The following is a 12,955-nucleotide window of genomic DNA, read 5'->3' on the forward strand; positions in this document are numbered from 1 at the left end:
TTGAGAACAAGCTCATTTTTATAACCTGTTGCACTATCAACACTAAAAATGTTCAATGAATATGTATGATTATTTTTGAATTTTTGAAATGTAGTAGTTACTAATGTTATTAGTCTACATTCAAGATTTTTATTATTCTTTTGACAGAATTCACATCTTGCTATAAATTGTGTTCATAGTAAGGATAAAAATATTTTCTTTCTCTCTTTATAGAATTTCTCAAATAAAGGTAAAAGTCCCTATCAACTTTTTTGCTTCTATTATTTGTACAGATGCTGAACAAAACTCTTAGAAAATATGGATTAATGGTTGAAATATTTATAATTTTAATCAAACATATTTTTATAACAAGGGCCATTTGCTGTATGAATTGTAGTGATGCAGAATATTTAACCTGGTATTCTTCAGAAAGGCTCCAGACATCTATACATTTGATGAAATTAGTTGAAAGGTGTTACGGTAACTTTTATAACTGTAACAGTCACAACACATAAGAATTATTGGCAAAATTTCTACACTGAGGTCTTGTCACAGGTCTACCCTATAGATTTGTATCATGAATCACCTTCTCATAAGAGACTTCTCATACTTTAATTTCTTGGCAAAGGTTCACTGTGTCTCAACAGCAGCACCCTTCCCTCAAATATGACCCTTGAGAATGAAATTCCAATGAGTTGATATTATGTACCAACTAAATTTTTGATTTACTCTGATTCTACTCTGTGGAATAATTGATTCTACTCTGTGGAGTAGCGTATAATCTTACAATGCTTTGAAAGTATTTGTTTTTTGTCTCTTATCTTTCACAATTGTATCTCCTTCACACACTAACAAAATTATAACTCTCGTTCATCATGTTATTGTAATACGAGGTCTCAAACTATTCTTTGTGGGGTTTTTTTCCTTTCTCTTTCAATTCATATCAGTCAACTTGAATAATCACATTGAGCAACAATTTTTCCAGAAGGACTATTAGAAGGAATAATCACAATGATAATGATAATAATAGTGATGATGATATAGCCCTACGTTTTAGGAAATACAAAGTCTAGAACTCACTCCCATCAGCCAATATTCACAACTGTCCATAAAACTGTTGATAATCAAATATTATCAAGAAAATATAAAATAATGCTCTATTTTTTAAAATTTTATTTATTTATGATAGTCACAGAGAGAGAGAGAGAGAGGCAGAGACATAGGCATATGGAGAAGCAGGCTCCATGCACCGGGAGCCCAACGTGGGATTCGATCCCGGGTCTCCAGGATCGCGCCCTGGGCCAAAGGCAGGCGCTAAACCACTGCGCCACCCAGAGATCCCTAAAATAATGCTCTTTTAGTAAATTCTATCATTGTCTGAGTGCCATTAAGCAATGTAGATGAAAAGATTAAATTATTATGCTCTAGAAAAGTTCATAGTTCTAGATTTATATACTTATACTATTTAATTCTCTCAGCAAGCATTTCTTTGGCTTCTTTTGTGTTCCCAGTGACTTCATTTTTATTTCCAGATACAGAGTTAAAAAGAGCACCAACATAGGGGTGCTTGGGTGGCTTAGTTGTTTGGGTGTCTGACTCTTGGTTTCAACTGGGGCTATGGCCTTGGGTTGTGGTCTCTGGGTCTCGGAATCTCATCCTACACTGGGCTCCTTTCTTAGTGTGGAGTCTACTTGTCCCCCTCTCTCCTCCTCTGCCTTCCTACCCTCTACCCTCCACCTCCTACCTTGCTCGTGAGTGCTCATTCTCTCTCTAAAATAAATAAATAATAAAACCTAAAGAATACAAGAATATATTAAGTTAAAACATTCTGTGATAATAAAGACAGAATTGTTTTAAACTTTGTTTCAATGGCAGTTGGAAGGAATGATAATTTTTTAATTATGCAAACTTATTTGATATATCTTACTGATAAGTGCCATTATGATAAAGATTATAAAATCATTTATATGTACTCTATTACACAGATGTATTTTGTGACCATCTGATAGGCACGAATTTACTAAAATGCCTTTTCCTAATCTCTAATCCCCAATGGAGAATGGAAAAAAATTGTTTCCACCCAGCCCCTCTAGTTAGTGGTCAAAAATGTGGGCTTGGCAACCATATATCCTAGATCCTTTACTACATGACTGACTTTCTCATACTGACCCTCTTTGTGTCTCATTTTTTTTATTTGTAATATGGAAAGCATAACAACATTTATATCATAAGGTGGCCATAAGAATAAATGTATTAAGGTAAAATGCCTAGCGTAGGTCTGGTATAGAGTAAGCACAATGTAAGTATAATTTATTAATAATATATTTACAGAAAAGGGAAATGCAATACAAAAACAAATGTTTTGAATCAATATTAGATTTTTCCTATAAAAAGCTAAACAAGCATTCGGGGTCAAAGGCAATTTTGAATTAAAAAATATGCCCATATATACATAAAAATCTGACAGGTCATATGCAAAATATAAAAAAGTAGTTGTCAATGATATTTGAGTGTATCTTTTAAGGTACTTTCACTTGTCCTCTTTCAGCCCATCCATTTTAAATTTCTGAGTTTTTCCTCCCATAAAAATGTGTTATTATACTTGTTAAAATGTTTTGAGTCATTGCCATTTTCAGAATCATAACATTTTAGAATTTAAGGGCACAGAAGTCATCCCATCCATCCAATCCAACTTATACATTTTGCAGATGTGGACACTATTACTCAACATATTGTGTAAATTATCTAATGCAGCATGATGCATTTAGCAGAGCTGGGATAAGATTGTTAATCTCCTAAATTCAACTTTACTTTGTAGGCCCACATTGCAATTACAACTTATTAAGCAGAACAACAACAGCAAAAATCAATCAGAAATATATCTTAAGAAAAACCCCTGGGTGATTAAAAATCGTCTAAGTGATTTAATCACAAATTGTCATATGAAGGCAAGGATTTGTGTTAATATAGTCAATTAAAGAACTTTACCCTTCTTATATTGTGTTTACAGTTAAGGTAAGAATCTAGGTACTAGAAAGTGTGTCTCCAATGGTAAATATCTAATATATCCACCTGTGGCTTGATACAGTGATTATCTCTTGGTAAATCTTCGGCTCGTCCTATAATTTGGGCTAAGGCAAATGTTGCCCAAGTCCTGACTCGTGCCTAGTGAATTCTCCAACATGCCACACTTTGATGGATGAAAGAAACCTTCTATGACTCCTATGTTAGACACCACTCAGATGCCAATGACAGGTGGCACTCAGGCAGATCCTTTTGCTCTGCTAACTGGCACGTGGTCTTGGCTTTGCCTTGACACAACACAAGAGCTGCCAGTTAATGGACATCTTTGACTTCAAGGCATTTCATATTCCAAGTGTGTCCCAGCTTGTTAGCTGACCACTGGCCAGAGCCCAAATTGGATGCCAGTTCCTGCATTGTTCCTGAGCTGAGATTCTCAACAGATGGGCCAATGTGGTCACAGGATGGGGCAACTTGCACTCCTCAACCTAGGTGGCAATTAGTTTTGTGTTAACAGCAACTATTAGCACCTATTTGATGAAAACACAGAGAAAGCACCATTTTGGCATCCCTCTAAAAGTTGCTAATTAATCCTGTTTGTAAACAAAATCTCTGTCTTCAGCTTCTAACAATGTAACTTTGACCTGGTTCAAATTTAGATTTTTTAAAGCACTAAGACACTTTATGTGTGGCTTATGAAATTAATGCTATATGGTATTCCTATAAGGTTATTTACAGTATAGTGTTTCTAACTTATTATCTAAAATTTTATCTAAATATAAAATTTGTAAGTGCCTCAAGTCCACAAACAATTAATAATCACATAATTATGAAGCTCATTACTTTAAAATATATATTTCATGTGGGACAGATGCTAAATCAAGTCCTGGCGCTAACATGCATTAATGCGTGACTTTCGAAGCAAGTTATTTAAGCTTCTATTTTCATACCCTTCAAATAGGAAGTCGTATTATTCTAGAACACCATTTAAAATAACATAATTAACAAGCAAAAGTGTGTGACAAATAGTATGTTCCTCAAACATACTTGCTTTTATTGTTTCATAATCTTCTTACAAAAGTGGTGATTTTCTTATTATCAGCAAACAAATGATATAGCATAATATGTAAAATTTGAAAGTCCTAACTCAGATAGCTTATTGAATTGAGGCTGTGATAATATATCTGGACCATGTACAATCCCCCAGAGGTAGAAAAATTGGTGTAACTTTCAGGCTTGGCAAAATGGCTGGCAAAATTCATAAATTAATCTATCTGATTTAAAAGCAAAAGTGATACTTATTAAATCAATAAGATTTTATGTGTTTCTATAGAAATTGGCAAAAGAAAGAGTATCCATAGAAATTGTATACTCTATGTTTTTCTTGACTATATTTTCCTTGTAGTTTAGCATTTAACTAATAAATGCCACCAATCAGCTGAATTTATAAAACTGGAGCAGTTGTTATGTTTATCCATTGTAGAGAATTTACAGTGCTTTGAATTAGTTATATCATTTTAATAACCCTTTGAGTTAGAATGGATGGCATAATTATTCACCCTGTACGCATGAATCAAAGTGTAGGTTAGTCATTAGTCCTACTGCACTTCTGGTCCATTTCTTCAGGATGTAAAACACAAAGAGTTTAAATAGCTTCTTCAAGGTCACGCACCTACTTAGTGGTAGAGAAATCTGTCAAAAACCATTTCCAGAACCTGGGAGTATGACTAAACAGGTAAACGATTGAACAGTGTCAGAACTAGCCTAAAGTCTAACATCTATGGCAATGGCCTAAGCCCTCTGCATACTATTTGTAGCTATATTAAAAGATCTCACAATAATCAGCATGTAGTTCTAATTTTTTTTCCAGACAGAAATGGCTGAGGCATCTGCATAGCTGAAAAATCATATTCAGTTATACTTTTCTTTATATTTCTATGAGGGACCAATCCACTTTTCAGATGTCACATGTAATGTTTTATATACATTGTTTTTCTCCTGCTCTCAGTTCTTTTCCTTCTTTAAAAAAAAAAATTAATTGACCAATCTTGACCAGCCTACCTAATCAGCGTGGTTATTTATCAGGAGCCCAAATTACCCCATGTCCTTGAAGCACACACTGTATTCGAAGAAGGCTTATCTGCTCAGCAGGGTGGTGGAACACCTGTTCAGCATCTCTGCGTCCCAGTAGCACATGCTCTAAACAATGGAGCTTCGAAACAATTAATATAAGGACATTTCCAGGGCTAAGTGAAAAGAGCCACTTAGTGTAAAAATGCCACAAAAAAGGGAATTATAAGTGGTTCTATTCAGTTTCTTTTCTTAAGGATTCATGTATTTATGTGAATCTCACATTTCACGGAATGAAGAACTCTAAAAAATCTCTTAAAATAGGCTTGCACTTTGGAAAAAGGAATTTGTCAGTGGCTTCAAGAAAATTGATAGAATTTTGCACCATATATCTTGCAACTCTTATTCTCTAGGCCTTTTTCTATTTTTATGAAATATTCATGAATTATATCCACTATGCGCAAGCCATCAACTGCATTTAGAATTTGCAGGCATATATAAGAATGTAAATGGCATATTTTATTTCCTTTTTGCTCTGACAAGCTATTACGAACATTCTTTTCTGTTCTCTAGATCTTTATTAAGAAAGTTAGTGTCACTTTAGAGTTTGTTTAGAAAATAAATAAAAATGAAATAAAAAAATCATGGAGCTAACTATATTATATGAATGATGAAGGATGTTAAATCTCCTATTTACAATTCTTCAAAAGACTGCCAATAATTAACTGAAACACAATCTGTACTGACAAGCCCAGATAAGAAAGTACAGTTAGATTAATCACACTACTCCTTAACTAATTTCTGAGAAGGGATGTTTTTATTCTTCTATTATTAGATTGAAAAGAATATTGTAGTGTTGGTATATTATAACTTAATTTTATTTGTTTCGTTGAAAATTTATTATGTTCTGTTTATTTCACATTTAACACATGGTATTTTTCATAGAGCTCCAGGACACATATATATGTATTTTTATTTTGCTATAAAAATATACAATATCCATATGGTAATACAGAACATGGCATAAGATGAAATATCGTCTTAGTATTGTAAATACTGGCAACTTTTATCACATGAAAACTCTTTGTAGAAAGATGTGCTGATGGCACCTGGTCATCAAAAGAGTATTAATTAGCAAAAAGTTCTAGGTTTGCCTGAGTAAAAAGATGTACCCAAGAAAGGAACTAGGATTGCTTTAGTCCTTTCTTTAATGTATTCTGTATATAAATACTTCACCACATCACCCAATCTGGTTAACATGAAATATAAAATAATAACAGTATATTTATCTTGCTTAAAATAACTTTTTTAACAGACTATCAGTGAGCATGATAAATATAGTAGGCACTTAATAAATGTAGGTGATTGTGAAATTGTATCCTCTTCAATTTAAATTATGCTTTAAAAAAAACTGTTTTTAAAAAATTGTCATTGTTTATAACAATAAATCTTTCCTCTCTTTTCCGTTATCTCATTTTATTCCCTCTACCACTTTAGTTTCTTATTGGTGTGCAAAATTCTTGTCCCCAATACAGAGTTGATGTTCATTTATTTGAGCATACATCTATTGAGACTCTCTGAAAAAAAAAGATATTGATACTTGACACAGTCGCAAAAAGTAGTGACTTCTTTTTTCTTCCTAAAACCTTCAATTGTGAAATAGTAGCATCTTCAGAAGTCTCTGCAAGCAATTAACACTTTGACAGTAGCATGTAATAAGGTGAAGTCTCCTTCTTATTTTGTCTCTTTGTTATGGAAAATAGCCAAATAAACAACTTTTCCCTGGGCATTAGGGTTATTGCTGGCCTTAGGAATTGCTACTTTTCCCACCTCCCCAAAACACTCATCTAATAAAAAAAATGTCTTTAATATAACTCACCAAGGGTATATTTTCATTTTATTAAAGATAGTTACTGATAAAGGTCAGAAATTTAAAGGCTAAATCAAAAAGAAGGAGGTATAAAAGTACTACTAAAAAATATTTTCACAGTAAAGGAAAAAAATACGCCCTTAATTCATCTCTGGTTACTGAAAGTTTGGCACAGATATCTTATTCTGTGTGGAAGGTTTAAACAGCTATCACAGCATTTCATAAATTTAAACTTGAATTGAAAAGCTTTCCTTGTCTCCAAAAGAAAAATAGTCACCTATTACTTACATAGTAATTACAGGCTATGCAGCTGCCCTGCAAAGCTTTACTATAAATGTGTTAAGCATGAACCACTACACAAACCTTATTCAAACTGCATTAAATGTTCAGCCAAAGAAATGTCATCCTCCACCCCACTTCACACAATTGCTTACACAAGAACAATGGCCATCTCCCTAGTCTGAGACTTAAATAACGTAATAGAATCAATGTTGTTGATTCAGGCTATGGTTGGTTAAAAGTCATTACTGTTATTCCTCACCAAGTAAAGAGGTCTATTTCCCCCTCATTATGCATAAGTGAAGCTTATGCTAATGTATACAAATCTAAGAATGAATAAGCTTCTTTGAAATACCACTTAAAGATTATTTCAAGAAAAAGCATGTGGCTTCCGTCATGATAAAAATATTGACCTCAATTTCTATACGGCCCTGAGCCTTACTTTAAGCCTTTCTAACATACAATCTAAAGCTCACACAGCATTTCCATGTGCTTAATACTTTTAAAATATTTAGTTGGTCACACAAAGTGCTATAGCAGTATCATGTCATAAGCAGAAAAATAAAAAGGCCAGAACCCTAGGACAGTGTTTTAAGGAAAGTTAGTGAAAATAAGATTTCTCAAAATTTCCACCTTGTCTTTAGAGTCCTTATATCATCCATTCTAAACAGGTAGTATTAATACTGTTCTTTGATTTTTATTATTTGAGCTCTGAAATAAATGAATTGGGTAAGACTGAAGAATACTGTAACAATGAAAAGTGTCAAGTTTTATGATTTAACGCCTAGAAAAATCCAGGAATAAATCAAACTGGGCTTGATTAAGTTTTATTTTATCTTAATTCAAAGACACAGACCCATTAAAATGCAACACAGTCTTACAACTTTCTATTTTTGAAATATTTATGAACTGGATCTTGCTTAATGAATAAAGATGACGGGGTCATGAAGGATATTATATGGATATCATGTAACCCCTGATACCATGTGAAAAAAGAGCATTCTTTGTGGCTTTCTTCCTAGTACTCCACAAATCTAGTCTAATTATGAGAAAGCATGAAACAAATTCAAGTTTGGGGAACAATCTGTAGGATACCTGGCCAATACCCTTTAAGACTGTCAAGGTCATAAAAACAATGGAAGATTGAGGACCTGCCATACTAGATAAAACTGGGGAAACATGACAAGTAAATGCAATATTCTATAATATCCAACTAAATATACACCTTAGATTGGATCCTGGAGCAGAAGGAAGACATTAATGGAAAACTTGGTGAAATCAAAATAATGTATAAACTTCAATCATTATGCATGAGCATTTGCTCATTAGGAGTGACAAATATTTCATCATAATGTAAGATGTTAACAATAGGGAAAACTGAGGATCAGGTATACAGGAATTCTCTGTACGATCTTTGTAACTTTTCTATAAATCCAAAAATTTTCCAAAATAGAAGTTTGTTTGTTTTTTGAAAAATGGACAAAGCTGGGGTGCCTAGACAGTTAAGCTGGTAAAGTGTCTGCCTTTGGCTCAGGTTATGATCCCAGGGTCCTGGGATGAAGCCAGCGTCTGGCTTCCTGCTCAGCAGGGAGTCTGCTTCTCCCTCTCCCTCTGCTCCTCCCACAACTGGTGCACATGTGTTATCTCTCTAAAATAATTAAGTAAAATCTTTTTCAAAAAATGGACAAGGCTATTTATTCCCAGTAATTGAAAATTAATCTTCATCTACACTAGGCCAAATTTTACCATATAATTCATCATCTTTAAATCTTACATCAACATTCTAAAACTACACATTAAGTGCTCTCAAACTTGAGGAAAACTATTGACAATCCATAGACAATAGACACTAATTACTCAGCTCCAAAACTCTTCTTGCTTTTCAACCTGCTTCTCCACTGAGAAGACTTGAGGAACCTCAACATTTACAAATTCCTGTTACAACACTTCTTTAAAAGCAGATGTCCAGGGACGCCTGGGTGGCTCAGTGGTTGAGTGTCTGCCTTTGACTCAGGTCGTGATCCCAAGAGTCCTGGAATTGAGTCCCGCATCAGGTACTCTGCCACCTGCCTATGGCATTTCCCTCTGCCTATGTCTCTGCTTCTCTCTCTGTGTCTCTCCTGAATAAATACATAAAATCTTTAAAAAAGATAAAAAGATGTCTGATGGCATAGTGACAAAGGAAACAGAGAGGTGACTTTCCCTATTATTTTGGCTGAAAAACTAATAAAATTAAAAGTTTCACTTGATTCATTCCAATAAATTGCAAGGAACCTCTCACTGGCTATTTAAAACGTTTGGTCCATTTCAGGCCAATGCGTTGATGATATAACTTTAGAAAATATAGTATCAGAAAATTAAGGGTAAATAAATCAGATTTTGAAATGAATGCATATATTCAGCAAAATATATGCGGTGGCTGGTGAGAGCAGATAAAAGGCAATGGTGTCTGTGAAAGTATGTTTAATTTCAGTCAGTTGAACGAAACCTAATTTCTTTTTTTTTTAAGAAAAAAATTATAGAAAGGACAGAATGTGAAATTTTATGCAGATGATGATTGTAGTAGGTGTGATGGCTACAGTTTCAAAAGACAAAACAAATCTTAAAGCTAGACTTGCTCATTATATAGAATCCCTTAAATGTTTCTTTTGGTCATAAAGAGTAAGGTCTTGGAAAAATTTAGACAACAAAAAAGTTAAATGTATTTTTATAAAAGGATAACAAGCATTTTTAGACTAACCCTAAAGAGCTGAATGACTGGGTTTGGGGTTTGGTGATTGGAAGAATAGAAATGAGATGGAAGGAAAAGTCTCCATGAAGAAGTGGAGATTGAGAAAGTGACAGGCAGTCCCTAAGTGACAAACTCCTTATGTGGTGAGTAATGTTAAGTATTGTATTTGATCTCTTTTCAGTATTGTGTTGCACAAACCTTTTCCTTTACTCTAGACCTTAAAGTAAGCTATACTCAGCAGCCTTTGGTTAGTGATGCTCTGGACAACAAAGGAAGGCAGACAGTATCCAGTGTGTGGGGGTGGGGGAAGTATCATGGCAGCGGAGCAGTAGTTGGAGGTAATTAGAGTAGGTAGTCAAGATTCAATAGGAGTAGAATGGTGGAAGGGCCACGTCAGGAAACTTTAATATTTGGGGGTAGTAAATGGAGTGGAGGATTAGGCATTTATATGAAACTTCAATCAAAGAGTGACAATAAAAGCCTGGAGGACTTCAGAATATTAAACAGTAGATATGTGGTTTACATATGTAAAAATCATATGTGTAGAAATAATACACAGAGATATGAGAGTGTTTGGTGGTTACAATCAGGATGTCTTTTTTTTCTCTCAATTGTTCAATGATTATCTAACAATTTTCCATCCATATGATGTTCTTACCTTCCTCTTGGCAGGTCTGCATCATCCTTTTTCCACCGCACAGTTGGTTGAGGATCTCCTTGGACCTGACAACGAAATTCTACAGCTTCTTCTTCCAGTACCACCTGGTTAATTGGCCTCCTGAGAAATGTGGGTCGTTCTTAGGAAAAAAAAAAAAAAAAAAGCAAAAATGGTAAAATGAAATGAATGTTTCATTTATTATTAAAACATGTTATTAAAACTTGTATTATTAAAACATGTTACGTGTTTTGAATACGTTACAGATAAAACATAACTATCTCAACTATGTCTTGATAAGACTTTATGAATCCAATGTAATTGAATAAAATAAAATATTTTGGATTACAGAAGTAGCTATGGTTTGTATATAACACCATACAATCCTTTGGAAAATATTAACTTGATTTTTCAATGAATTCCTAAGCTAAATCATGTAAACCTTATCATAAAAATGTTAACACTGGATTCCACAGAAACAAGGAAAGAGATAAAAATGATTAATCTATCACAATGGCTGAGTGGGAAACTTGAAATTGTTGGAAAATATAGAAAATGAAATATATTAATTCTCCATCAAGAATTCTAGCATTAAATGGAATTAAAATAAAAATTAAAAAAAAAGTGCTAGAGAAAACAAACAAACATAAAAATCATGCTCTCACACATAAGTGTTATCTAAGTTTTCACACATAGGTTCATTTCACCAGGACTCAATACTTCCATGAATGTTTTTTACTTCATGTATGGAAAACTCTCTACCTGATTTATTTTTTCTTAAATATAAAAGCTGTTGATTTTTTCTTAAATAAAAATCACCGTTATTATTAATAATTGTAAAGTATTTACTGTCATACATAATTTTTCAAGGCCACTGACACTTATCTTCTCAATGTTCCAGATTTTTTTCTTTACCTAACTTTTAATGTTTCTTTATTTCTCTAATATTGTGTTTTAGTTTTCCTGTCCTTGGTTTTTTGTTGTTACTTTGCACCTATTATCCGTAATCTGCATTTTAGCACTCCTTTACATCAAGCTAGAAAAAAATAAATCCCTGTCCATAAAAATCTTATCATCTAAGAGAAATATAAAACAAACAGTTGTTTCACAAATCTCTAAGCACTTCAAATTCTTGTCTAATTTCTTCCCTTTTTGATAATGGTCTGATACAGGAAACATTACCATTTAAGTTTTTATTAGCACATGTCTCCAAATCATAGGCAGTCTAATAGTGCTACTTACTGAGGTAGAAAAAGAAGTCAAGGAAAAGAAAGATGAAATCCATTGAGAATTGACACAATTTATCTGGCCATATGGCCATATTTAGTCACTTAAGACTTTAGTTTCAAACCCAGTTTAAAAATATCAAACAAATAGCACAAAACCGAAACATATTTAGCAAGAAAATGTTAAAGAAAATAAACCACTTTAAATAACATATATTAAGAGTATAGGGTTGAAGTATATAATTTTATTTTTAAATAAAGATCTATATTTATAAAGTAAATGTGTAAGTTGCAAGACACATACTGTATTGCAGTGAAGTCAACAATCATTGGCATTCAGAAGGAAGACAACTCCATCTTTCCATGGTGAAATTGACAGTAGGGATCAAAAATTTCTCTAAAATAGCAACCTGCATAACTTACTTAACTGTACTCTGAGACCTCAAAACCCCAAGCCGTAAAACAGGCAAATAGAGCTTTTCATAGAGAGCTTTTTAATGCAGAATTTAGAAATAATACAAAGAAACTTGGAAGGAAAAAAAAAAAGGTTGCTCTTAAAGATTTTAGGGAGTCAGAATCAATTAGCAGCTAAATGCCCCCTTTCCCCAAAGACAACAGAACAAATCTGCAAGTTGGATGGAATGATTTAGTATTACCCTCTTTTTTAAAGATTTTATTTATTTATTTGAGAGAGTGAGAGAGAGGAGAGCATGAGTAGGGGAGCAGCAGAAAGAGAAGGACAGGCAGACTCCACACTGGGCACAGAGCCTAACATAGGACTCAATCCCACAACCCCAAAATCATGGCCTGAGACAAAAATCAAGAGTCAGTTGCTCAACCGACTGAGCCACCCAGGTCCCCTGATCTGTATTATACTTTTGAACTCTGGACACTATGTGCTCCAAACAACTACTTTAGCACTGGCTAGTTGTTATTGAGCTATTGTTTCTGTCAGCAAATGGGTAACAGGTTCAGTAAATATCTCCGTATGAGTGCTCAGAATGTTAATAGCAAAAATGAATCATTAGCACAGAAAGTAGGATTAACTTTTTCTTTGTAATCACTTGGGGATATTCATCCAATTCATCTGAAGGCTTTGCCTCTAACCTAATGTTAAAAGAGAG

The 12,955-nt window shown here is 33.6% G+C and overlaps 1 protein-coding gene across 18 annotated transcripts in view; it reads right to left on the reverse strand.

The window, feature by feature from the left end:
- ROBO2 (roundabout guidance receptor 2) overlaps nucleotides 1–12,955 on the reverse strand; it is a 1,635,491-nt gene that overhangs the window by 149,579 nt on the left and 1,472,957 nt on the right. For all 18 annotated transcript variants that reach the window (XM_072806533.1, XM_072806538.1, XM_072806531.1 and 15 more), the window contains one exon: nucleotides 10,609–10,747. In XM_072806533.1, the coding sequence (XP_072662634.1) occupies nucleotides 10,609–10,747 (139 nt within the window). The remainder of the gene's footprint in view (nucleotides 1–10,608; nucleotides 10,748–12,955) is intronic.

This window comes from Canis lupus, chromosome 30 (assembly GCF_048164855.1).
Source record: "Canis lupus baileyi chromosome 30, mCanLup2.hap1, whole genome shotgun sequence".
Taxonomy (NCBI): Eukaryota; Metazoa; Chordata; class Mammalia; order Carnivora; family Canidae; genus Canis; species Canis lupus.